Source organism: Mustela putorius, unplaced genomic scaffold, assembly GCF_011764305.1.
Source record: "Mustela putorius furo isolate JIRA1106 unplaced genomic scaffold, ASM1176430v1.1 tig00000698_pilon_pilon_pilon, whole genome shotgun sequence".
NCBI classification, from domain to species: Eukaryota; Metazoa; Chordata; class Mammalia; order Carnivora; family Mustelidae; genus Mustela; species Mustela putorius.
The window spans coordinates 4,875,187-4,898,386 of NW_025421449.1; the positions used below are offsets into that span (position 1 = coordinate 4,875,187).

At 54.0% G+C, this 23,200-nt stretch overlaps 2 protein-coding genes across 9 annotated transcripts; one reads left to right on the forward strand and one right to left on the reverse strand.

Moving 5' to 3' along the window:
- The first annotated feature begins 225 nt into the window (after nucleotides 1–225).
- On the forward strand, nucleotides 226–14,486 carry ZSWIM8 (zinc finger SWIM-type containing 8). 5 transcript variants are annotated; one of them, XM_013044241.2, is made up of 26 exons: nucleotides 226–721; nucleotides 2,834–2,987; nucleotides 3,237–3,331; nucleotides 3,508–3,680; nucleotides 3,855–3,962; nucleotides 4,078–4,159; nucleotides 4,294–4,414; nucleotides 4,650–4,851; nucleotides 4,971–5,146; nucleotides 5,515–6,508; nucleotides 7,271–7,402; nucleotides 7,539–7,718; nucleotides 7,825–8,008; nucleotides 8,219–8,317; nucleotides 8,909–9,033; nucleotides 9,746–9,986; nucleotides 10,085–10,243; nucleotides 10,342–10,570; nucleotides 10,745–11,034; nucleotides 11,197–11,420; nucleotides 11,982–12,470; nucleotides 12,696–12,879; nucleotides 12,983–13,159; nucleotides 13,334–13,453; nucleotides 13,778–13,888; nucleotides 14,009–14,486. In XM_013044241.2, the coding sequence occupies exons 1-26, from the start codon at nucleotides 514–516 to the stop codon at nucleotides 14,467–14,469; spliced, it is 5,718 nt and encodes a 1,905-aa protein (XP_012899695.1). In that variant the 5' UTR covers nucleotides 226–513; the 3' UTR covers nucleotides 14,470–14,486. The 5 variants fall into 5 exon arrangements, with proteins under 5 accessions (XP_012899695.1, XP_004769468.1, XP_004769465.1 ...); XM_004769411.3 differs by having other exon boundaries at nucleotides 12,696–12,855; nucleotides 13,710–13,888; nucleotides 14,009–14,347; XM_004769408.3 differs by having other exon boundaries at nucleotides 375–721; nucleotides 12,696–12,855.
- Nucleotides 14,487–14,609: 123 nt separating this feature from the next.
- NDST2 (N-deacetylase and N-sulfotransferase 2) lies at nucleotides 14,610–22,933 on the reverse strand. Of its 4 annotated transcripts, none has more exons than XM_013044244.2 (15): nucleotides 22,567–22,933; nucleotides 21,778–21,915; nucleotides 19,013–20,353; nucleotides 18,733–18,820; nucleotides 18,263–18,417; nucleotides 17,893–18,078; nucleotides 17,496–17,624; nucleotides 17,181–17,363; nucleotides 16,990–17,086; nucleotides 16,489–16,612; nucleotides 16,188–16,362; nucleotides 15,826–15,996; nucleotides 15,642–15,714; nucleotides 15,331–15,433; nucleotides 14,610–15,234 (listed from the first exon to the last, which is right to left on the reverse strand). In XM_013044244.2, the coding sequence occupies exons 3-14, from the start codon at nucleotides 20,015–20,017 to the stop codon at nucleotides 15,372–15,374; spliced, it is 2,448 nt and encodes an 815-aa protein (XP_012899698.1). In that variant the 5' UTR covers nucleotides 20,018–20,353; nucleotides 21,778–21,915; nucleotides 22,567–22,933; the 3' UTR covers nucleotides 14,610–15,234; nucleotides 15,331–15,371. The 4 variants fall into 4 exon arrangements, with proteins under 4 accessions (XP_012899698.1, XP_012899697.1, XP_004769472.1 ...); XM_013044243.2 differs by having other exon boundaries at nucleotides 15,605–15,714; nucleotides 15,826–15,945; nucleotides 22,567–22,931; XM_004769415.3 differs by having other exon boundaries at nucleotides 15,605–15,714; nucleotides 22,567–22,929.
- Nucleotides 22,934–23,200: the final 267 nt, after the last annotated feature.

The window sequence follows — 23,200 nt, forward strand, 5'->3', positions numbered from 1 at the left end:
ATGCCCTGTTATTGCTGGGATCTGTAGTCATTTTATATACCTCTGGGGGTTGGGTTCCTCTTACAGTATCTGAGGGTGGGTTTGAGGAAAAAAAAAAAAAGGCAGGAAGTGCAGCAATTAAACAAACAAGTCCTCTACATCTGCCCGTACAGAGTCCGGTTCCGAAGCGCGTGAAGGCGGAAGTGGTGGTGGTCGGCGCGGCCGGAAGTTCAGATCAGCTGATGGGGGAGGCGGCGCCGCAGCAGCCGAGAGGCCCCGGCTGCCGAGCGCTTCGCCCGGGCCCTGAGTCTCGGATACTGGCCACAATCCCCTTTCGCACCTCGCAGTTGGGCGAGGCCCGGTTCCATATCCCTTCCAGGCTTGAGATCCTCGTCCGGCACGGCCGCCCTGAGCGCCCCGGCTACCCCCAGCCCCGGCTCGCCCCTCAGGCCCCGGGCCTCCCCTCAGCCCCCGGCCGGCGGCCCAGGCCCCGGATCCGCGGGGGGAGACCCGGCCCCGGGGGGTGCAGGCCCCATGGAGCTGATGTTCGCGGAATGGGAGGACGGAGAGCGCTTTTCATTCGAAGATTCGGACCGCTTTGAGGAGGATTCACTCTGTTCCTTCATCTCCGAGGCCGAGAGCCTCTGCCAGAACTGGCGGGGATGGCGCAAACAGTCCGCGGGGCCCAATTCCCCCACTGGCGGCGGTGGCGGAGGTGGCAGTGGCGGTACCAGAATGCGAGGTGAGAGTAAGAGGAGGGGGAAGGGAGCGGGCTGGCTCTGCTCAGGCCTTGCTGGGGAGCTGTCCGTGCTCGGGAGCTGTCCCGGACCGCGAGCTGTCCCAAGCTCAGAACGGACTTCTGGACTCGCTTTTCCAGTCTTCCTGGGGTTGGCTTCTCCACATCAGGGTGTGTGCGCGCGCGAGTGCGCGCGCATCTGTGTGTTTTGGAGTGGTGGCTGGGAAATCCTGGGTTGGATAGGATTAGCAACAGAAAGTAGATCTTTTGTGATTCATTTGCCTTAGAGATGGGGTAGGAGAAAAAACTCGTCTGATTTGGGAATACTCACCGAGTTCAGCCCGTGGCGAGCCAGAAAACAGAAAAGAAGGTGGGTAAGAGGTGTCTTGTGAAGAGGGGACCACTTGAGGTGTGTCAACCCCATTGCAAAGTGCTTTGGGAGCTTCCTCTTAACGGTGATGACGGTCTTTGATCTGGCTACACCAAGAGCGGATTCCATCCAGAGGAAAGTGGAGGTGAATTGGCCTGTGAGAGGAAATTCCATAGTTACATAGGTTCCCATCAGAGGCTTGGTTCTCGGCCATGTTGAACATCTGTGAGGAGCGGAGGCTGGGACCACTGGATTAGAACCTTACATTTTTATCATCTGGGGCCCGAGAAGAGTGCAGGTAATTGCCTCTAGATCTCCTTATGAAACACTCTTCTTGCTTTTTGCTGTAAGTGTCTTTCACTCTTGGGTCTTTCAGTAGATTAACCGATTAGTGCTGTGAGGAATTTTCCACTTAGGAAAGGGGATTGAGGGGATTGATAATAAGTGAAGCTCCACAGGCTCAAGACTCACCACATCCTTTCCCTGCCTTCCTCATGGCACAGTTTTTGTCCTGGGCCTCAATGCATGCTGACTTTTCTCAGCAGTTGGGGTTGTGATTCTACTCTGGCCATTCCAAGAATCCTGTTTTCCAAACTGTCCTACAAAGATTTTTAGCACCCCTCTGGGACAGAGGGAAATGTACACTTGTCACTTGTTCAAAGTGGTAGTGTTCAACTTCATTTGTAGCGGTGGCATATGTTCTGTGTACACACACCCACACGCCCACAGAGATCATAGGCAGTTTCACTGTGGGTCTTTTACGGTCTCCTTGCTTCTTTCACATTTGCATGTGTGGGTAGCCTTGGGGCTTAGAGCTCCTTTGCTTTGAGGGAAGTAACCCAAGTCATGTTGGTGAAATTTTTCAGCATATAGATATTTTCCTGAATAGGTTAACATCTAGGAAAGCATATTATTGCCCAAGTCCCGGCCCTCCTGGGCTACCCTCAGTTGCTCACTTGTAAAATAAGATTAAATTAAAAAAAAAAAAAAAAGGTTTCTTTCAGCTCCGTGATTTTCTGATCTGTTTTCTAATCTGACTAGCAATTTGGGGAGATATGCATGCAGTCTATTGTGTTTTACCACTATTTGGTTAAAACATTGTAGGAAATCTTGAGTGGCAGTTCCATCCTACTCCAGGTGATAACAGGAGCACTTAGGTTCCCTTGGGATAACCCATCTTCCTCCCCACCCTCCTTCCCAGGTTTCCATTGTAAGAAGCCAAGGTTCAGGTGTGCCACAGGACAAGCAGCCTGTCTTGTGCTGGAGTTCCCTCTCTTAATACCTCTGGGCTCTGGCCCATCTTCACTCCTTGGGTAGAGGTGTAGAGTCATCTAGAGAAAAAGGGATAGTAAAAAAGCAATTGGAGAAGAGAACGTCAGAGGAGAGATGTTAACAACATAGTATGAATCTAAAATGCTAGGTATAAGAGAAATTAGATGCTGAGCCATGTGAGAGGGGTTACTTGCTAGGATTCTGGAACACACCTGTTTGGCCAGGAGTTTCTAGGATATCCCTGGTATCTTCTGTTCTAGACCTTAGGTAACAGGCTGTGGGCTGCAGTTGATTCGTTCCCCTCCCCAAGATGGGAGTTATAAGGCTTAATGAATCCTAACAGGAGGGTCCCTTGGTTTTTCATCCAGCTCTCCCTTTTCTTTCTAGTGATGTTAGGCATTGGCATTGGTGCCAAGTAATCATGGCCCTTTTCATTTCCCCTTCTCTTTACCCTCACCCAAACATTTGTTTCCAAGATGGACTGGTGATCCCATTGGTGGAGCTATCAGCAAAGCAGGTGGCATTTCATATCCCATTTGAAGTGGTGGAGAAAGTTTATCCCCCAGTGCCTGAGCAGCTACAGCTCCGAATTGCTTTTTGGAGCTTCCCTGAGAATGAAGAGGATATCCGGTGAGGCTAAAAGGACTGATGGTGGGGAGTGGGTCCTGATATTCCACACTGTGTACTGGGCTTCCTACAGAACAAAGGAGATACTGTATTTGGGGCTGTGGTAAGAAGAAGACAAGGGGAGGAGAGTGCCTGGGTTTTTCCCCAAGAGGGAGTAACACTGGGGAGAGAGTGCCCAGGGCGTTGTGGTCTCTGTCAGGGTCTCTAGAAAGTTGTTTGCTGAGTTGTGGCTGTGATCTTCTTCACTACCAGGCTGTATTCGTGCCTAGCCAATGGCAGTGCGGATGAGTTCCAGCGAGGGGACCAGCTGTTCCGCATGAGGGCTGTGAAAGACCCCCTGCAGATAGGTAAGGGTGCCTTCTGGCCCTGCGGCAGCCCCTGCTTCTCCCACCCCCTCTGTTAAGAATGAAGGACCTATTGCAAGGAGCTAGAGCAGGTTCTCAGACTAACTGCAGGGCCAGGGTTGCGGGCAGAGAATGTTGTCGTGCTGGCTCTCCCTGACCATGCCCGTGTTTCTCCCCAGGGTTCCACCTGAGTGCTACAGTGGTGCCACCTCAGATGGTCCCCCCCAAAGGGGCCTACAACGTGGCTGTGATGTTTGACCGCTGCCGGGTCACTTCCTGCAGCTGCACCTGTGGGGCTGGGGCCAAATGGTGCACTCACGTCGTGGCACTCTGTCTCTTCCGCATCCACAACGTGAGGCCCTCCCAATTTATCCCGGTCCTATCCTACGCTCCATCCCCCCCTTCTCCGCTGCATGCCTGGCCACAACGTGAGCCCCCTTGCCCCCCTTAATCTGCCTCTCTTTACCCAGCTCCAGCGATAGCAGGCCTTTTCTCAGCTTGTTCTATTTCTTTGTGTCCCCTGCAGGCTTCTGCAGTCTGCCTGCGTGCCCCGGTCTCAGAGTCCCTATCTCGGCTGCAGAGGGACCAGCTGCAAAAGTTTGCTCAGTACCTCATCAGTGAGCTCCCTCAGCAGGTGAGTGAGGTTGGCACACCCTCATATCCAACTCCAGGCTCCGGATCGCATGTGAGCCTTCGTGTTAGACACTGCCTCGTTGGGTCACCGATGCCTTTGTCCCTTTCGATTTCAGATCCTCCCCACAGCCCAGCGGCTTCTGGATGAACTCCTCTCTTCCCAGTCAACAGCCATCAATACCGTGTGTGGAGCCCCCGGTTAGTGTGGAGTGAAGGCAGGGTGGTAGGAGGGAAGGAGGCGGGTAGCGCAGAGCACCGCTTCCTCAAAGTGTGCTGTTGTCAGGTGAATCCAGGTCCCTATCTCTAGGCAACTGACTGCCTGTCACCCCCAGACCCCACAGCAGGGCCGTCTGCCTCTGATCAGAGTACCTGGTATTTGGATGAATCGACACTCACCGACAACATCAAGAAGACTCTGCACAAGTTCTGTGGACCCTCGCCTGTGGTCTTCAGGTACCTTGGATGCACGCCTGCATTCGTGGCAGAAGGGAGCATCCCTCAGGCTGTTGAGAGCTCCTTTGTTTTGTGAATACCCATGTTCCAAGAATTTTTGTCCTGGACATCCTTTTCCCCCTACACCTTGTATTTTGGGTCAGGACCCCTTTTGGGTCAAAGCTCAGGTGCACGTTGACTTGTCAAAGGCAGCCCCATCTCGGGGTCAGCATGTTCCACTCCACTGCCTTCACAGTGACGTGAATTCCATGTACCTGTCTTCCACGGAGCCTCCAGCTGCTGCTGAATGGGCATGTCTGCTGCGCCCTCTGAGGGGCCGCGAGCCAGAGGGGGTCTGGAACCTGCTTAGCATTGTGCGGGAGATGTTTAAACGGAGGGATAGCAATGCTGCCCCCTTGTTGGAAATCCTCACTGACCAGTGCCTCACCTACGAACAGGTAACCCTCTGGAGTTGGCTAGCCCCATTGCGGTTCATTTTCTCCCTCCCTGGACCTCTTTTCCCTCTTGCTGACAGGGGCGCAGGAGAGGGCTGCTCTATCTTTCTCTTCGTTTCCAGATAACAGGTTGGTGGTACAGCGTGCGCACCTCCGCCTCCCACAGCAGTGCCAGTGGGCACACGGGTCGTAGCAATGGGCAGTCAGAGGTCGCAGCCCACGCGTGTGCCAGCATGTGCGATGAGATGGTCACACTGTGGAGGCTTGCTGTTCTAGACCCTGCACTCAGCCCTCAGCGGTGAGTCTCTCCCTGGGCAATGCAGGTACTGGGACAGCCTGGGACAGATCCGGCACTCCTCTCGTGCACACATAGAGATGTCCTGTTCTTCTAGCCCTTGGGAAACGGCAGGTGCTGGGCGTTAGGGTTACCAGTGACTTAGGAGTCCTTTTTCTGAGAGGCTTTCTTCCTTCCCTTCCCTAAATAGCTCCCACTTTCCCTCGTATCTGAGTGTTGGAGTGATGTGTGTGGGCTCGTTCAAGAAGTGCTTCCCTGGGCCCTTCCCTGGGCCCCCCATTCTGGGGTTTATGCCTCCTCGGTCTCCTTCCATCGCTTCTCAGGGCAGAATATAGCCGCCCCCCGCAGCCTCCCCAACTTTGTTCCCACAGCCGCCGGGAACTGTGTGCACAGCTACGCCAGTGGCAGCTGAAGGTGATTGAGAACGTGAAGCGGGGGCAGCACAAAAAGACCCTGGAGCGGCTCTTCCCTGGCTTCCGGCCGGCGGTGGAGGCATGCTACTTCAACTGGGAAGAGGCCTACCCACTTCCCGGTGTCACCTACAGTGGCACGGACCGGAAGTTGGCACTGTGCTGGGCCCGAGCCCTGCCACCTCGGCCAGGTGCCTCCCGATCTGGGGCCCTGGAGGAATCACGGGAGCGTCCCCGACCTCTTCCTTCTGAGCCAGCTGTGCGGCCCAAGGAGCCTGGGGCCAAGCGCAAGGGATTGGGTGAGGGGGTCCCCTCATCGCAGCGGGGGCCCCGCCGCCTCTCTGCTGAGGGGGGAGATAAGGTTCTGCATAAGATGGGTCCAGGTGGGGGCAAAGCCAAGGCACTGGGTGGGGCTGGCAGTGGGGGCAAGGGCTCAGCAGGCGGTGGGAGCAAGCGACGGCTGAGCAGTGAAGACAGCTCCCTGGAGCCAGATTTGGCCGAGATGAGCCTGGATGACAGCAGCCTGGCCCTGGGTGCAGAGGCCAGCACCTTTGGTGGATTCCCTGAGAGCCCTCCACCCTGCCCTCCTCCCAGCGGCTCCCGAGGTCCTTCCACCTTCCTTCCTGAACCCCCAGATACTTACGAAGAAGATGGTGGTGTGTACTTCTCAGAAGGGCCTGAGCCTCCCACAGCCTCTGCTGGCCCCCATGGCCTGTTGCCTGGGGAGGTCTGTACTCGGGACGACCTCCCTTCCACAGATGAGAGTGGCAGTGGGCTCCCCAAAACTAAAGAGGCAACCACCGCAGTCGGAGAGGAGGATGATGACTACCAGGCATATTATCTGAATGCCCAGGATGGGGCTGGGGGCGAGGAGGAGAAGGCCGAGGGCGGGGCCGGGGAGGAGCACGACCTGTTTGCCGGGCTGAAGCCACTGGAGCAGGAGAGCCGCATGGAGGTGAGCAGGAGGGTGCTCCTTGGCCACAGGTGGGAGCAGGGCCAGCTGGCTGTAGTTGGGGGTGTCAGGAGTGTAGAGCATGGCTGTTAGAATCTGGCAGTGGGCTACTAGCTGGCCTCCCTGCCTGCAGTCCGTTCTCTTCACTGCTTCAGTATTGATTTTCCTGAACTGATGGTGTCACTCTCATACATAAAAGTCTTCAGTATTTTTCATTGCCCTGAGTTTAAAAATGAAGGTCCTTGGCATGACCTGTGAGGCTCCACTTGTTCTGATTGTTGTGTGCTTCTCCTAACTCATTTAGCTGTTTGTCCTTCATACTGGTCAGCTGAACCATTCCTCTAGCTTGCCATGTGCTTTCTTTTGCATCCTTACATGTGCACAGATTGGCCTTTCTGCCTAGAATGTTCTTCCCTCACCTTACCTGGTCAGCTCCTATTCCTTCTTCAGGTCTCAGATATCTTAGTGATCACTTCCTTGAGGAAGTTTTCCCTGAGATTGCTCCTCTGCCCCAGGCCCCAGTGAGGTATCTTCCCCACCTGTTTTCTCTCTTGACCCTTCCCTGTGGTAGCTGGCTTCACGCTGGTTTGTGTGTTTGTGTGTTTGTTTCTCTGATCAGACTGTGGGTTTTTGTGGTGTCCCCAGGAGCAGTATAGGGCCTAGCATGTAGCAAGTACTCACAGGATATTTGCTGCGTGAGTGAGTACGGTGCCCTGCCCCTGGAAGGTAGGGCTTCAGTCTGCGTGCTGCCCATGTGCTCTCCAGGTTTTGTTTGCCTGCGCTGAGGCTCTGCATGCGCACGGCTACAGCAGTGAGGCCTCCCGCCTCACCGTGGAGCTTGCCCAGGACCTGCTAGCCAACCCACCCGACCTCAAGGTAGAGCCGCCCCCTGCCAAGGTGAGAGATCCCCACCAACCTCCTCCTCCTCCGCTCACCCCTAACCCTCTTATATGCCCCATCCCAAGTGAGAGCGTCCTCTTCCCTCCACCAAGATGAGTCAGATTCATCTGTCTGCCTCCTTGTACTTCTTCAGGGCAAGAAGAACAAGGTGTCTACGAGCCGTCAGACCTGGGTGGCCACCAACACCCTGACCAAGGCAGCCTTCCTGTTGACAGTGCTAAGTGAGCGTCCGGAGCACCACAACCTGGCCTTCCGAGTCGGCATGTTTGCCTTGGAGCTGCAGAGGCCCCCGGCTTCTACCAAGGCCTTGGAGGTCAGAGGTTCTTTGTTTCTGAGCCTTGTATTGCCATCTCCTCAGAGCCATGCAGCTTGATCTCTATGGAAGTATTGGAGGTCTGAGCTCCTGCTTACACTGTTAGGTGAAGCTGGCATACCAGGAGTCTGAGGTGGCTGCCCTGCTCAAGAAGATTCCTCTGGGTCCGAATGAGATGAGTACCATGCGGTGCCGGGCAGAGGAGCTTCGGGAGGGAACGCTCTGTGACTATCGGCCCGTTTTGCCTCTCATGTTGGCCAGTTTCATCTTTGACGTTCTCTGTGCTCCAGGTATGGCGCGTGACTCTACAGCAAGTAGGAATCTTGGGTAGGAGTAGTTTTCTCTAAGGAGAAACCAAGAGCCCCAAGGCTCTTAATTGCCTTTAGGACCCATCAGGCAGCTTCATGAGAGGTCTGAAATGATAAGGGTCTTGGGTTCCCTACATTTCATTCTTTTCTGTGATGCTTCTGTCTGGCTAACTTACTCCAACTTTAATCTAGTGGTTTCTCCCACGGGCTCCCGGCCTCCGAGTCGTAACTGGAACAACGAGATGCCTGGGGATGAGGAGTTGGGATTTGAAGCAGCAGTTGCTGCCTTAGGTGAGTCTAGCATATCTTGAGCACATCTGTGAGCTAAGCCTGGCCCAGGCCATGAAGGGTGTGAGACATGGCCATGTTTTGAAGGGACTGTAGGGTAGTGGGACAACCAGAATGACCTATATAAGCCAAGTAGTGCCTATGAGACAGTCAAGAATTTAGGAACAAAATATGTGCTTTGGGTGTTGGCTTTATAAGGGCAGAGAAACAAAAATCTAGGAAAAGGACTCAGGAAGGGTGTAGAATATGGAATGTGGGTTAAAAGATCAGTTAAGTTTCTGATAGGTAGACAAAACACCATGAATAAAGACAGGGTGGCAGTCAAGTCTTCATGAGAGTGATGAGTCCAACATCCTTGAAGTGATGGGTATGCTGTGAAGGTAGAGTGGATCAGGTTATGAAGGTCTTAAAAAGCAGATCGAAGCTAAGGCTGGATGTAATAGGCACTGGGGACTTTCCACAGGGGCTATGGTTTGGTCCAGGAGAACTCCTCAGCTCAGATGCTGGTGGCTCGCAGCCCTGGCCTGTTCACCTTTGCTGCTGTCTTGAGAGTTACTGCCATTCTCAGGCCCTATGAGACTCTTCTTCTCACAGGTATGAAGACAACAGTGAGTGAGGCAGAGCATCCCCTCCTGTGTGAAGGCACACGTCGGGAGAAGGGTGACCTGGCACTGGCACTAATGATCACTTACAAGGATGACCAAGCCAAGCTCAAAAAGGTAGGGACTGAGGTACTGGGATTTTGACAGGCAGAGAGCAAATTTTACCACCTTTCTCAGGAATTCCAGTACAATGAGGAAAGGGCTATATTGCTCATAGGAGATTAATGGGAGAATCTTGGAGACATTTTATAAAGACGAAGACCAAATTGCTGGGGACGCGGGGACTAGGTGGCTCATTAAGTTGAGCATTCAACTCTTGATTTCGGCTCAGGTCATGATCACAGGGTCATGAGATTGAACTCTGTACTGGGCTCTGCACTGGGTGTAGAGCTGGCTTGGGATTCTCTCTTCCCTCTGCCCCTCCCTGCCACGCTTGTATGTACACTCTCCCTCTAAAATTAAAAACAAACAAAACTAAAAAACAAAACAAAAAACCATAAAAGAAAAAACTAAAAAAAAAAAGACCAGTGGTTCTCATAGGAGTGCTTGAGCAGGGGATGGAAGAAGAGAAACAGAGGGCATAGAGTCAGTTATACATTTATTTCAATATTTATTGAATATCAATATACTCAGTCCTGTGATTAAGTCTTAGGCTATCAAGATACGTAAGCTAGCCCCAATCCTGGTCAGGGGGAATGGTTCTCCTATGGTTGTAACTGGGGAAGGCTTCCTGAACAGGTTAATATTAAGCTGTTTCAAATAGAGAGGAAGGTAATAGAAATTGAAGTCAGGAGATAAAGAGCATCTTGTCGCTGCTTCTGTTCTCCAGATCTTAGACAAACTCTTGGACCGAGAGAGCCAGACGCATAAGCCCCAGACACTGAGTTCGTTCTACTCATCTAGCCGCCCAGCCACAGCCAGCCAGAGGTCTCCTTCAAAGCATGGGGGCCCATCTGCCCCAGGGACCTTGCAACCGCTGACCTCGGGTTCTGCTGGGCCTACTCAGCCAGGGAATGTGGCAGGGACTGGGCCAGGCCCCACTGAGGGCTTCACAGAGAAGAATGTGCCTGGTGAGGTGGGGGCACTGGGCAGGGGGGATGAATGGTGTGGAACGGTGTTGGGGTCCTCTTTCCTGAGCTCATCCCAATGTCCTGTTTTCCCCACCTAGAAAGTTCCCCACATTCTCCCTGTGAGGGTCTCCCATCTGAGGCAGCTTTGACCCCCAGGCCAGAAGGGAAGGTTCCCAGCCGTCTGGCACTTGGCAGTCGTGGAGGCTACAATGGACGGGGCTGGGGCTCCCCAGGGCGGCCTAAGAAGAAACACACAGGTATGAGAACCCGTGGGATGAAATGGAGGGAAGGATATTCCTGAAGTCTGAATTCTGGAACTTCTAGCCTCTGAGATTCACTTGTCTTGGGGGGTTAGGTATGGCCAGCATTGATAGCAGTGCCCCTGAAACCACATCGGATAGCTCTCCCACCTTAAGCCGGAGGCCACTTCGAGGGGGCTGGGCCCCAACCTCCTGGGGCCGAGGACAGGACAGTGACAGCATTAGCAGCTCTTCCTCGGACTCTCTGGGCTCCTCGTCCTCCAGTGGAAGCCGCCGGGCCAGTGCCAGTGGAGGGGCCCGGGCGAAGACCGTTGAAGTTGGCAGGTTAGTGTAAGAAATACCATCTCCTCTCATCTGGCCCACCTTCAGAGACACATCCCTAGTGTAATCTAGCTATTTTTCCCCCAGTGACCCTACTTACCCTGGTTTTTCCCACCCTACCTGGATACCCGTTTCAGAGAAACCCCAACCCCCGTCCCTACCCCATTGCCCCTTCAGGTACAAGGGCCGCCGTCCCGAGAGTCATGCCCCTCATGTACCCAATCAGCCATCAGAGGCAGCTGCACACTTCTACTTCGAGTTGGCGAAGACGGTGCTGATCAAGGCAGGGGGCAACAGCAGCACTTCCATTTTCACACATCCATCTTCCTCAGGGGGCCACCAGGGTCCTCACCGCAACCTGCACCTTTGCGCCTTCGAGATTGGGCTTTATGCCCTTGGCCTGCACAACTTTGTTTCTCCCAACTGGCTCTCACGTACTTACTCTTCCCACGTTTCCTGGATTACAGGTAAACCCAGTGGCTTGACTTGGGTATGGGAGGGGGGTTAATTGGTAGAGCGGAGTCTTATCCTTGTAGAATTACTGATCTGATAAAATGATCTGACACCATTCCTGCTCCCCATTGGTGCCCCTACTAACCCCATTCTGATTTTTGCTCCTTTCCCTGAAGGTCAGGCAATGGAGATTGGCAGTGCAGCTCTGACTATACTGGTAGAATGCTGGGATGGACACCTGACACCTCCTGAGGTTGCATCCCTGGCTGACAGGGCATCACGGGCACGAGACTCCAATATGGTGAGGGCGGCAGCAGAGCTAGCCCTAAGCTGCCTGCCTCATGCCCATGCACTGAACCCCAATGAGATCCAGCGGGCCCTGGTGCAGTGCAAGGAGCAGGTATTTCTACAGGCAATCTGGGGACCTGCTTTGAGGCATTTGTGCAGGGGCACTGTGCATGGGGAAAACTAACAGCCCAGCTCTTAATTCCCATTTCCTGAAGTTCACAGATTGTCCAGTTTGTTCTGCTATGGTGATACTTGACATATTAATATTAATGCATTTTAATATCCATTACTTCTTTTGCTTTGTAACTCTGGGATTAGGATTATTTCTGTTTTATAGACAAGGAAATGGAGGCCTATACTTTAGGGACCAAGGTGATCACCAGGCTGGAATCCTTAGAGCAGGTCTTGGGGAGACAGTAGAATTGAATGGGAGTGTGTGGCTAAGTTAGTTTGGAACTGGGACTATAACCTGGGTCTTCTACTGGTCAGCAGGTGTTTTGTTCAGTGCCTGTGTGAAACATTTGCTGCTCTGACATAGACTCTGAGCATTGGCCCTAACCTCTGATGCCTCCTTGGGAACCAGCCAACTGAGAGGGAGATGTTGGAATGTTACTTTAAACCGTGCTTGAGTAAAGACCCTCCCCCACTTAACCCTCTGTGCCCTTCCTTCCAGGATAACCTGATGTTGGAGAAGGCCTGCATGGCAGTGGAAGAGGCGGCTAAGGGTGGGGGTGTATACCCCGAAGTGTTGTTTGAGGTTGCTCACCAGTGGTTCTGGCTATATGAACAGACAGCAGGTGGCTCATCCACAGCCCGGGAAGGGGCTACAAGCTGTAGTGCCAGTGGGATCAGGGCCGCTGGGGAGGCTGGGCGGGGGCTGCCTGAGGGCAGGGGGGGCCCAGGGACTGAGCCGGTTACAGTGGCAGCGGCAGCAGTGACAGCAGCAGCCACAGTGGTGCCAGTCATCTCAGTGGGGTCCAGTTTATATCCAGGTCCAGGACTGGGGCATGGTCATTCCCCTGGCCTGCACCCCTACACTGCTCTACAGCCCCACCTGCCCTGCAGCCCTCAATACCTCACCCACCCAGCTCACCCTGCCCACCCAATGCCTCACATGCCCCGGCCTGCCGTCTTCCCTGTGCCCAGCTCTGCATACCCACAGGTGAGACCAGTGTTCTACTGGGGGGTGGGTGTGGGCATGTGGAAGAATTGTGAGTTCATGTGGGGTTGGAGTGGGGTACTCTGGGAGAATAATAGGGCTGTTCTGGTGAGGTAGTAGATGTCTGGGTGATCCAGGCCATCTAAGAAATGTAGAGACACCCAGTTGTGGGCAGAAGAGGGAGAACTGTATCTTAACATAATTTCCTTCTCTTCTCCCTGTCTTTAGGGTGTGCATCCTGCCTTCTTGGGGGCTCAGTACCCTTACTCAGTGACTCCCCCCTCACTTGCTGCCACTGCTGTGTCTTTCCCCGTCCCTTCTATGGCGCCCATCACAGTACATCCCTACCACACAGAGCCAGGGCTCCCACTGCCCACCAGTGTGGCCTGTGAGTTGTGGGGACAGGGAACAGGTGAACGGAGGGGAGGTCCACTGGGCAGGGGAGATAGGGAAGGAACCCTCTCTGTCCCTCTGTGGGCTGTGAGTTGCTCATATGGCTTTCATCCCTCCCACAGTGAGCAGTGTCCATCCAGCATCCACGTTTCCAGCCATCCAGGGTGCCTCGTTGCCTGCCCTGACTACGCAGCCCAGCCCTCTGGTGAGCGGGGGGTTTCCACCACCCGAGGAGGAGACACACAGTCAGCCTGTCAACCCACACAGCCTACACCACCTGCACGCTGCCTACCGTGTTGGTGAGAGGAGGTCCCCTTTTGTGCCCCCACTTGCAGTTGTGCCACAGGCTCTTTGGTGACACCTCCCTCCCTCCCCTCAGCTCTTGATTTGTTTCCTGTGGGATCAGGTATACCAGGTTGGGGTAGAGGAGGGAAAGGATGTACCCCCACCGTGTGCCCACCCTTTTCTCCCAGGAATGCTGGCACTGGAGATGCTGGGTCGCCGAGCACATAATGATCACCCCAACAACTTCTCCCGCTCCCCCCCCTACACTGATGATGTCAAATGGTTGCTGGGGCTGGCAGCAAAGCTGGGTAACACCTCCTCTCCCCAGGACCATTGTCCGCCCCCCACCCACTTCCCCCACCTTCCTGTCCCAGACCTCCTTCCTAGCTCTTGCTCAGAGTTGAGGCCTTGGTCGGGTATGTGTGCGTGCGCGGGGGGTGGGGGGTTACCTCAGCTCCTGGGGTGGAGGGAGGCTCTCTGCCAGGCCAGAGCTGAGATAGAAAAGTTGGGTCCCTAGGGCAGAGGTGGCCACCCCCGTCTCATGCCCCTCCCCCTGCCCCCCAGGAGTGAACTACGTGCACCAGTTCTGTGTGGGGGCAGCCAAGGGGGTGCTGAGCCCGTTTGTGCTGCAGGAGATCGTCATGGAGACGCTGCAGCGGCTGAGCCCTGCTCATGCCCACAACCACCTGCGTGCCCCGGCCTTCCACCAACTGGTGCAGCGCTGCCAGCAGGCATACATGCAGGTGCCAACTCAGGATGGATGGAGGATGGGGGAGCCCCTCCTGGGCAGGCAGGGAACAGGTTCCCCCACGGGCCAGGGAGGACGGGCCTGGTTCTGTGCTTAGTGGCTCATCCTCTTGCAGTACATCCACCACCGCCTGATTCACCTGACCCCTGCCGACTACGACGACTTTGTGAACGCGATCCGCAGTGCCCGCAGCGCCTTCTGCCTGACACCCATGGGCATGATGCAGTTCAACGACATCCTGCAGAACCTCAAGCGCAGCAAACAGACCAAGGAGCTGTGGCAGCGGGTCTCACTCGAGATGACCACCTTCTCCCCATGAATCTGGCCCCTCTAGGGTCCTATACGGGGACACAGGCCTGTGGCTATGGGGGCCCCTCACACAGAGGGAGTGAATCTTGGCTGGACAGATCATCCCCACTCAGTTCACTGGTAGCCCAGACTGGCAGCTGCTCCTGGGCTGTAGCTTGGGGCCAAGATGTCTCAGACCCTAGAAGCCTAGGGTTGGGGGAGACAGCCCTGTCTGGGAGGGGGCATTGGGTGGCCTCTGGTATTTATTTGGCATTTATAAATATATAAACTCCTTTTTTACTCTAGTCTGCCTGGGACTTCGCCTTCCTTCCCTCCATGTGCAGATGATCTTTGAACCAATGTGGGGGGAAAGACTGTTATTTGCTTTAGTCTTCAGTTTCTCCCACTCCAGTGAGGCAGACAAAACAGAAAAATAAGGATGTTTATTAAGGACATTTCTAGCCCACAGCTAGGGCTCATACTTAGCTCTATGAGCCACTGTCCAGCCTCATCCCCATTCAATGTGAATGACAGTAGGGAGGCTGGGCCACAGGTAGATCCCATTGATCCCACAGTAGGGGGTCCCTCCCACAGTCAGGTATAGATGTACTGCTGAGGACGAAGAGGGAAATCACTGGATTAATATGTTCCTCTACACCCTGCCTGGACCCTTTCATTCTTGCCCACCTTCCAAGACCATGGGTCAAAGGTGCCTAGTACCATGATGTGGGGTATCAAGGGAAGCCCCTTTAGAAGACCCCAGAGCTATGGGGAAAGGACTTCCCTTCCCTTCTCAGCCATCCCAGGCCTTGGGGCCACTGAGGTAGAAGGGGTAGGGGCTGGGCCACTAATCCCCCTTGTGGGCCCTGCTCTGGGCTTGCCCTTTAGGGAACCAGGGGGCTTCTGCTGGTACAGGAGGCCCGGACATCAGCCCAGACTGGAATGTTGCAGTTCTTCCCGAAGCCATGAGGGCACTGGCTGTCCAAGCCGGCTTAGCAGCTTCGACAGATCCAAATTGTGGTTCCGGAAAAAATCCGTAAGAAAAAGGCGGGACTAACAGGAGAAAAATGGAGGCAGAAATGGTAAGGAGTGGAACAAGGATGAGATTTTAGAGACAGACGGGGATACCTTGTCCCTGGCTTTACTCACCTCAGCGTCCATATCTGGATACCTTCGGCCTTTGCTCTTGCCTAGACAGCGAGTCTTACCACCTTCAAGTCCCTGGCACCAGAATCCCTTATCTTCATCAAATCTGCTCAACAGGAAGAGGCCACTAGTTGGTAGGAAGAAAGGAAATTCAAGCCCCATAAATGTACACTACCTCTCCCAGCTCATAGGGACACATGTCTCTTCCAAGCAGACATGGTCAACCTGCTTCCCCATTTCCCCCAGATTCCTCCTCCCCTGGGTCATACTCTCCCACCTGAGGGTCCGTGTGTAGTTCAGAAAGGGTGTGATACCCAGGAACTTCTGGATGCTCTCCATTGAGGCAGCTGGGTTGGAACGCAGCTCTTGCCCATCCACAATCAGCAACTAAAGGGACAGGGATGTGGTTCCCTCTGTCTGTATTCCTTAGAAGCCTCTAGGCTGAAGGGGAAGAGGAGGGGAAGGGGGACCCTAACAAGGGCTACTGGGGAATCATACCTGTCCAGAGGGGTAGTAGGTCAGCCAGCGCTGCAGATGTGTAGAATAGTAGCCAGGGACAAGGCAGCGGTTCTGCAGGGAGCGAAGTGCCAGAGGGGCCTGAGAGGAGGCTGAAATCACCTGGTAGAAGGTATAATTCAGAGCAACTGGGTCTCCATGTGCCCGCTGGTGCTGAAGGACAAGGAATAGGAAGGGAAGGGATGGGTGATGTGACCATTATTCTGCCCTACTCTCGATCTAGTGAATAAATAGCATAGGAATCCTTCCCCAAAGCAACTGGTTTAGTTTCCCTACCTTCTTGCTTCCTGTCTAGCAGTCACCATCTCCCTTAAGCCCTAATGTAGCCCTAGTTTCAGGCTCACCTGATACCAGGAGTAGGCCCTGTCAGCAGGGTTGGTGAGCACAGTGATGATCTTGGCTCGTGGCAAGAGGGCAGCCCCCCGACGTGGTACAACCTCTGAGTCAAAGTAGGTGGCACTTTTTTCAAATAGAAAGTCAGTGCTGGCATTGGAAGGGACAGGGAAGAAGTCCATATACCTAGGAAGTAGTACAGATATGAGGCAGATAATTTGCAGAGTAAGCTGTGTTAGTGGAAGCTGGAATGGGGTATTGGGTGGGGAAGAGTGTTCCTCTGAGAAGCATTCCAGGGGGTCTCAGTCTCACCAATCAATGCCCTTGTGGTAATTAGGGCCGTTGAAGAACTGAATCTCCTCAAAGGTGCTGGGGCTAGGGAAGCTGCTAGTCACAGCTGGGTGCAGGCTCAGGAAGAAGTGAATAGCTGTGGTCCCTAAACGGGAGAGAAAGTCCAAACTATTGGAGAGCAGCCAGATCAAAAACATGAGCTTTAAGGAGGTGAGAAAATAACTACTCTGGGTAGTAATAGTCCCTTTGGACAAACTACAGTGAGAGAAGGAAAGACTAAGAAAGGCCCAAGGAAGGGTTAAAATAGTAGTTCTCAGCCTTGACTGTATTAGAATCACTTGTGGATCTTAAAAAAAAAAAAAAAAAAAAATCCACAGATGATTCTGAGGTACCACCAGAATTAAGAATCACTGTCTTAGGAGACTGGATCAAGGAGGGGTGGGTACGAGAAGGGAGTTCTTTGGTGGAAGAATCCTTTGGGTTTAAGGCAGGGGGAAAAATAGTTAGCTAGAGATGATTCACCTGTCTTCTGGGGTCCCACAATCAGGAACTTGGGGAGCCGATCACAGGTTTTCTCCTTGGACCAGATATCTTTGTGTCTCTTGTCATCACAGGGATTCTGAAAGTGAGGCAAAGAATCAGATGTCTAATCTTTCTTTCAACCCTTACCACCTTTAGCATGTCGCTCTGGTCAGCCAGAGCTCCATCCGTACCTGCCAAAGGGGGCTCCGTTCTTGAGGGAACAGTTCAAAGTACTTCCGTGCAAGAGGGACAGGAGGAAGGGTCTGCAGGCGCAGCCGTGTCCAGCATTGGAGAAAGCGCACCAGGCTCTCAAATGTATACAGGCCCAGCCGATCATTTCCATAATTGGACAGATGGGTCATAAAAATGCTGATCTGCAAGGGGGTGCCTGCATGTCAGAAGTGGGAGAGCCTACCCCACCTCTGAATCAGGCTTGGTGAGCAAAGGTCCTAACCTACATATACTTTGGCTTGCCAGTCTTCTAGCCCTTCCTCTCAGCACCTTACCGGATTAAGCAGCACTGTCAGAAAGAGCTCTCCACCTCGGATGCTCCGGTCTAGTTCACGAGAGCCTCCAGGATATTCATTATAGAAGATTGTATGAGTGAAGAGGCCACACGTCTGCCTTGGCAGTACCTAGAAAGCAGGAAAAGAAAGAGACAGATGGGGTTTGAAAGGTGGAATGAAACGTAGGTAAGGGACAAAAGTCCCTACAGCATCAGGATTCCCTGGGTTTGCAGAGGACTGACTTATACCAATAGAACTTACTATGCATTATAACTTTTATCCCTTTACCCCCTATTATGTGAACTTGGACTATAAGTTGACAGGACATAGGACAATGCAGGTTGGTGGCTGTCTAAACATAGGAGTTTGATTCAAGTTTGTATTGAGGGTCCCTCACCATAATGCCATTGTGAATGAAGCCACGGCGGTAGCGGGCAGGGCGGAGATGAGGATACTCCTCAGTGCTGGTCACCTGGATGCCCCACACAGATTTCCAGGCCTCATAGAGCTGCGTGTGGATGGGGTACACACCCGAGTGGTGGGGGGCCACAGCATACCCCAGATCCGTGGGAATCCCATGCTCCTGGGAATGGCATAGACTCTCACCAGGACCTGGTGAGGTTCAGGGAGTAGAGGGTAAAGAGGGTGGGGATGCCTCCACAGAAAGAAAAATGGGACAGGGTAGGGAGAGGGGACCCCATTAGGGGAAGGTTGAAAAGGAAGCATTATCTCGGAAAAAGTATAGGAGAGAGATCCAAGGGGCTCACCAGAGCAAACTGTTTGTTGAGCCTCATCTGGTCAGCCAGCACGGAGCGATTGTGGAACAGGTGCGGCTGCATGTGGCTCCACATGTGGGGGAACCACCAGAACTCTTTGCGGTGCTTCAGCAGCATGTCGTCCCCTGCATCCTCTTCCTCTGTCCCTATGATCACACACTGACCACTGACCACAGCCAGTCAGGCCATGTGCCCTCCTCTATTCTGTAATAATACTGACCACCTCCCATTCTTGGGACAAGACTGCTAACCTCTTGACTACCTAAGCCGATTTGCCCTCTCTGCTGACTTGCTCTCCAGCCACCCATGCTAACCTAAATTCATATCCACTGCTAGCTCCTCACAACATTTGGGCCCCAAGCCCTGACCCTTTCCTCCAACTTCTCTGCCTAGGAAGGTGAACAGTGAGGGGTCAGATCAAACTAAGCTTGATATGCTGAGGGAGCAGAGAATACACTTACCAGTATGATAGAACTTGCCCGAGAAGCCCAAGTTGAAGGTGAAGTTGGGGACTAAGGTCCTGAGTTTGTTCTGGGTGGTCAACAGAGCCTGGGAAGGGTGGCAGGAACATGAGAAATCATGAGAGCAGACTATGTAGGAGAAAAATGAAAAGTGATGCTCTCCCTGACCAAAAAGGGCAGGGATTAATACCTAGGACAAGCTCAGAGTCAAGGGAGTCTGAAAAGACAGAGCCTGAAACAGCTTCTGAGGAAAGAAACTTGAGTCAGGAAAAAGACTGACCTCAACATCAGCCACCTTCATGCGGGTACCTTCTTTGCCCACAAAGATGTCATCGATGTCCACCAAGATGTAACGGTCAAGGTCTAGGCAGAGGCGCTTGCCAGTAAGGTACGCAACAGCATCAACAAAAACAAGTTTGTGGAGCCAGAAGGAAAGGCCATGGCCAAAGAGCACCCGCTGGATGCCATCATGAAGCCCCAGGTCCTGTATGACGGTGGGAAGCCGGGTCCTGCGAGGCACTGGTGCTGGCACAGGGGGCTCAGCTGGCCGAAGGCTGGCAAGAAGCACTGGTTCATATGTGCTATGATTGGATTGGAAGATGGTCCAGTCATCACCAGGCAGTGGCCCAGGTTCCAGGCGGCTGGGGCGTGTGAGGTGCAGTAGGGGGGCAGAAGGATTCACCTGGTAGTCCCGGAGCCCCAAATTTGAGTGTAGGAAAAGGGGAAAGCCCTTGAGCTGGGCACTTAGTAGGCTGTGTTCATGGGCTCGGAAAAAGCCAATGATGCCCACACCATATTCCACACAGTACCGGTCTAGCAGTTCCCGACTCCAGGCATCCAGGTTGACATACTTGAGAAGGTTTTCATAAATGACCAAGACATAGCGGCCACGGGTATGATCAGTCAGTGTAGGCATGTCCCCTCGGCCAGGTGCTAGCTCGGTGCTGTAACGAAAACGACTAGACTCCAAGATGGCCACAATCTCCTGCCCCAGCTGTGAGTATGCACTCTCCACAAACACAAGGACCACAGGTTCAGTTCGTGCTGTTTCTGGTGGTCTGGGGGGCCGTGGTGGGACTGGAGGACGTGCAGGGCCAGGGCCAGCTGCCCCACCACTGCTGCAGTCTCCCAAGGGCAGGGGCAAGGGCTCCTTGGCCTTGGGGCTGGTGGATACATAGTAAGCCAGGAAGCCCATGGAGCCCAAACTGAACGCGATCAGCAGCAGTATGAGGCGGTGCAGTTCCAGCTGCCGAGCTGGGCGTACCACCTTCCACAGCTTGAGCATGGCGGGGAAGGGGAAGTAGGGATGGGGACTACCTCAGGGGATGGGAGGTAGGAGTTCTACAGGCTTGGGCTCTTGCAGGAGGGTAGAAAGATAGAAAAACAAGGGAAAAGGATTTCCTCAGGGTCAGTTCCCTGAAAAGTTGGAGTCAAGTTCCCTTACTTTAGTGTAGGGGAGTTAGAAGGGGCAACAGGGGGCAACTGGACAAAGTCCACTGATATCAGGTCACCATGGCCCCCTGGTCCATGGCTTCAGGATGCAAATCTAGCCAGGCTCCACTCTTGGTCCTGCTGAGCTCCTCACATCAGAGGTCAACAACGTTCATCATCTCTGCTCTCACTATTTGTAAGACAGAGAAATCAAGGGTTACTTCGTTCATCCATTCCCCTCTTCACCCATTTCTCTTACCTCCTGCTCACAGGATGATCTGTTCTCCAAAAACAAAAAACAAAAAAAACCTTCTGTAGAACACCACTGAGTCTCACACCTTCACTTCATAGCTTGTTCCCTTTCTTAGAATACTGTCTAAATTCTCCTTCCTGAGGAGTATATCCAAGGGTTGGAAGGGAACAAATCTTCCACCAGCAAGAGACCAAAAAGCCCAGGAGGCTGAAAATGAACCTGCTCTGTAAGAAGTTTCTAGCCCACGAATGAGCAGTTGGGTCGGTTGTCAGCCTGGGAGGAAAGGACGGAAAGACCCACAAGTCCTGTGCTCCAACGAAATATCAGATAAGAGGAAACTCACGAGTCTGTTAATCTTCCTCATCAATCAAACCCAACATCACAAGTTAAAAGCACTAACGAACTTTCAATCAGGAGGACACTATGGTGGGGGTTGCTGAAGAGGCCGGAGAAATGCTGCTAGCTAATTATTCTATTCACTTCCAAACCCAGAACCTGGGAACTCTATTTTCCATGGCTTTTGAAAAATACTCATCCCCTGCCCTTCACCTCACCTGCACCAGTGTGGGAGAGGTGATAAAAATGGGCTCTAAGATAAGCTCTGAGTCCAGAGTCCCTCTCCCTATCACCTCAGTTTTCCTTCCTAACTCAGCCTTGGTGAGTTATATCCCATCACGGAACAGCTCAGAAAGGTTCTGAGCCAGCCCTGTGGAGATATGAGGGACTGAATCCCGTTACAAAAAAACAGAGCAAACTGTGTGGGGCTGGATGAGAGCAACAGGAGCTTAAGTCATATCCAACCAATAAGAGACGGGTAAGGACAATGTGATCAGAAAACAGTTTCAGGGAGACCTAATTTTGAAGACCGTTTTCTTCAATAGACAGACTGCTTCTAGAAGCTGTATCGTTGCTCTCTCCAGCTTAGCCATTCCTAGTAAGGGCAGTGGCTGGCAATCCTTCTCTACTACCCCCTCCCAGACATACACATCTCAGGGGTGATTAGGCAGAGACAGGGTTCCTCAGAATTGAGAGAGACAATTTAAAAACAGTTCAGCTTTGGCCTGGGCCAAATTAATTGATGTGAAAAGCGAGCTGGGAGAGGATCAAAATGGTGATGGAAAGGGGTGACTCTTAAGAGGTAAAGGAAACTCCTGAGGGGGAAACACAGTAGTACAAAGTCATCACTGGGGTGAGATACTCACCCCTTAATGTTAAGAATAACAGTAAATAGTTACAGTAAACAGTAAATAGCTTACTCTTTGTCAGACATTCTTCTAAGAGCTTCCCATATGTTTAATGCTTACATCAGCCCTGGGAGGTAGGTAAGAGATAGAGACTATTATTACCCCCATTTTACATACGAGTAATCTGAGGTCCAGAGAAGCTTAGAAACTTGCCCAGGATCACACAGCTCAGTCAGTGGAAGAACTGGGATTCAAAGTCAGGCCTGCCAAGCTCCACAGCCGGGGCTCTTAAACCACTGCATGTTGGCTTCACACCTAGAAGCAGCAGCAATATTCAGGGAAGGGGCACTGAGGGAGCTATGGGGTAGAGTGTGGGATGGGATAGGAACGCGGGGTAGGGGATGCTGTACCCGTGGGCAACAGCGGGAGGTTTCCGAGGCAGAAACCAAAGGGGTCACCCAGGCTCGGGCTGGGCGACAGCAACAGTGATAGGGACTGGGGAAGGCAGGGCTGGGGGCCCCGCGCGGGGAGACGAGCGGTGCAGACGCCGTGGGAGGAGGGGGTACCCAGCAGCGACACGGGAATGCGGGGCTGGCATCCCGGGAGGGGGGTACCTGCTGAGGGGGAACATGAGGTTACAGGTAGATATGAAGGGAGCGCTAGTTGGGGACCAGGCAAGGGACGCGCTGAGGAGAGCCTGGCGTGACATCGAGGCAGGCGCTGGGCTGGGAGAGCCCGAAGGGGAGGAGGAGCCCCGTATGGAGGGCCCTGAGGCCACTCCGAGGGAGGCTAGTGGAAGGGACGCACGACCCGGGCGCTCTGGGCCGCACTGGGGGCCGCCCAGAACAACCCCGCGGGTGGTTATGGTGGCTACAGTGAGAGGAAGTCTGTGAGGGGAGGAACTGCGGGAACCGTGGGTGGGGGCCACACTCTGAGTGGGGGTGGTTACCCTCAAGGGCGGCTCACCCGGCGGACTAGGCGGCGTCCCCGCTGGCCCCGGGCTCCGCCGCGTCCCGGGGCTGCCCGGCTTCCCAGCTCTCGGGGCCTCTGGCCGCGTCGCGGCGGCTCCGCCATCTCCGAGCGAACGCTCTGCCGCAGCCGGACCCAACCACCGCTCCCACCCGGGGGGGAGGCGGCGCGCTGCCACTCGCGGCGCCCGCTCAGGTCCCCTCAGAGTCCGGGCCTCGCAGCCGCACTGCCGAGATGCCAAGCAGCCGAACGGTCCTCTGCAGGGCTCTGTGGAACCTCAGCCTCCCGGACGGTGGGCTGCGCGCCCCGCCCGCAGAGGCGCACCCCCTCCTCCCCGCCCGGTGGCACAGTCTGGCGAGCGTCGGGCGCCGCGACTCCCCGGGCAGGGGCGGGCCCAGGCTGCGGGCTCGTCCACTCAGCCCGGCGGAGGGGGAACCGAGTCGGCCCACTGAGGGGCCGGGGGGCGGGGCTGCCCTTGACGCGGGCGGAGCCCGGGGGCGGGGCGAGACCCCTGGCCCACCAGTGAAGGGCCCGCAGCTTTTCCCCACCCTCACTCCCACCTCTGCAGCCGGGTGGGCCAGTTGGTGGCCGATAAGTTTATGAGCAGGTTTGCCTCAAAAATGGGCCCCAA

Coding starts and splice junctions, on each gene's coding strand:
- ZSWIM8 (XM_013044241.2), top strand. CDS start 514: ATGGAGCTGATGTTCGCGGAATGGGAGGACGGAGAGCGCTTTTCATTC. Junction 8,009..8,218: donor TGACGTTCTCTGTGCTCCAG/GTATGGCGCGTG, acceptor ACTTTAATCTAG/TGGTTTCTCCCACGGGCTCC. Junction 11,035..11,196: donor CCACGTTTCCTGGATTACAG/GTAAACCCAGTG, acceptor CTTTCCCTGAAG/GTCAGGCAATGGAGATTGGC.
- NDST2 (XM_004769415.3), bottom strand. CDS start 20,017: ATGCTCAAGCTGTGGAAGGTGGTACGCCCAGCTCGGCAGCTGGAACTG. Junction 18,821..19,012: donor TGAAGGTGGCTGATGTTGAG/GTCAGTCTTTTT, acceptor CACCCTTCCCAG/GCTCTGTTGACCACCCAGAA. Junction 17,364..17,495: donor TGACAGTGCTGCTTAATCCG/GTAAGGTGCTGA, acceptor ACCCCCTTGCAG/ATCAGCATTTTTATGACCCA.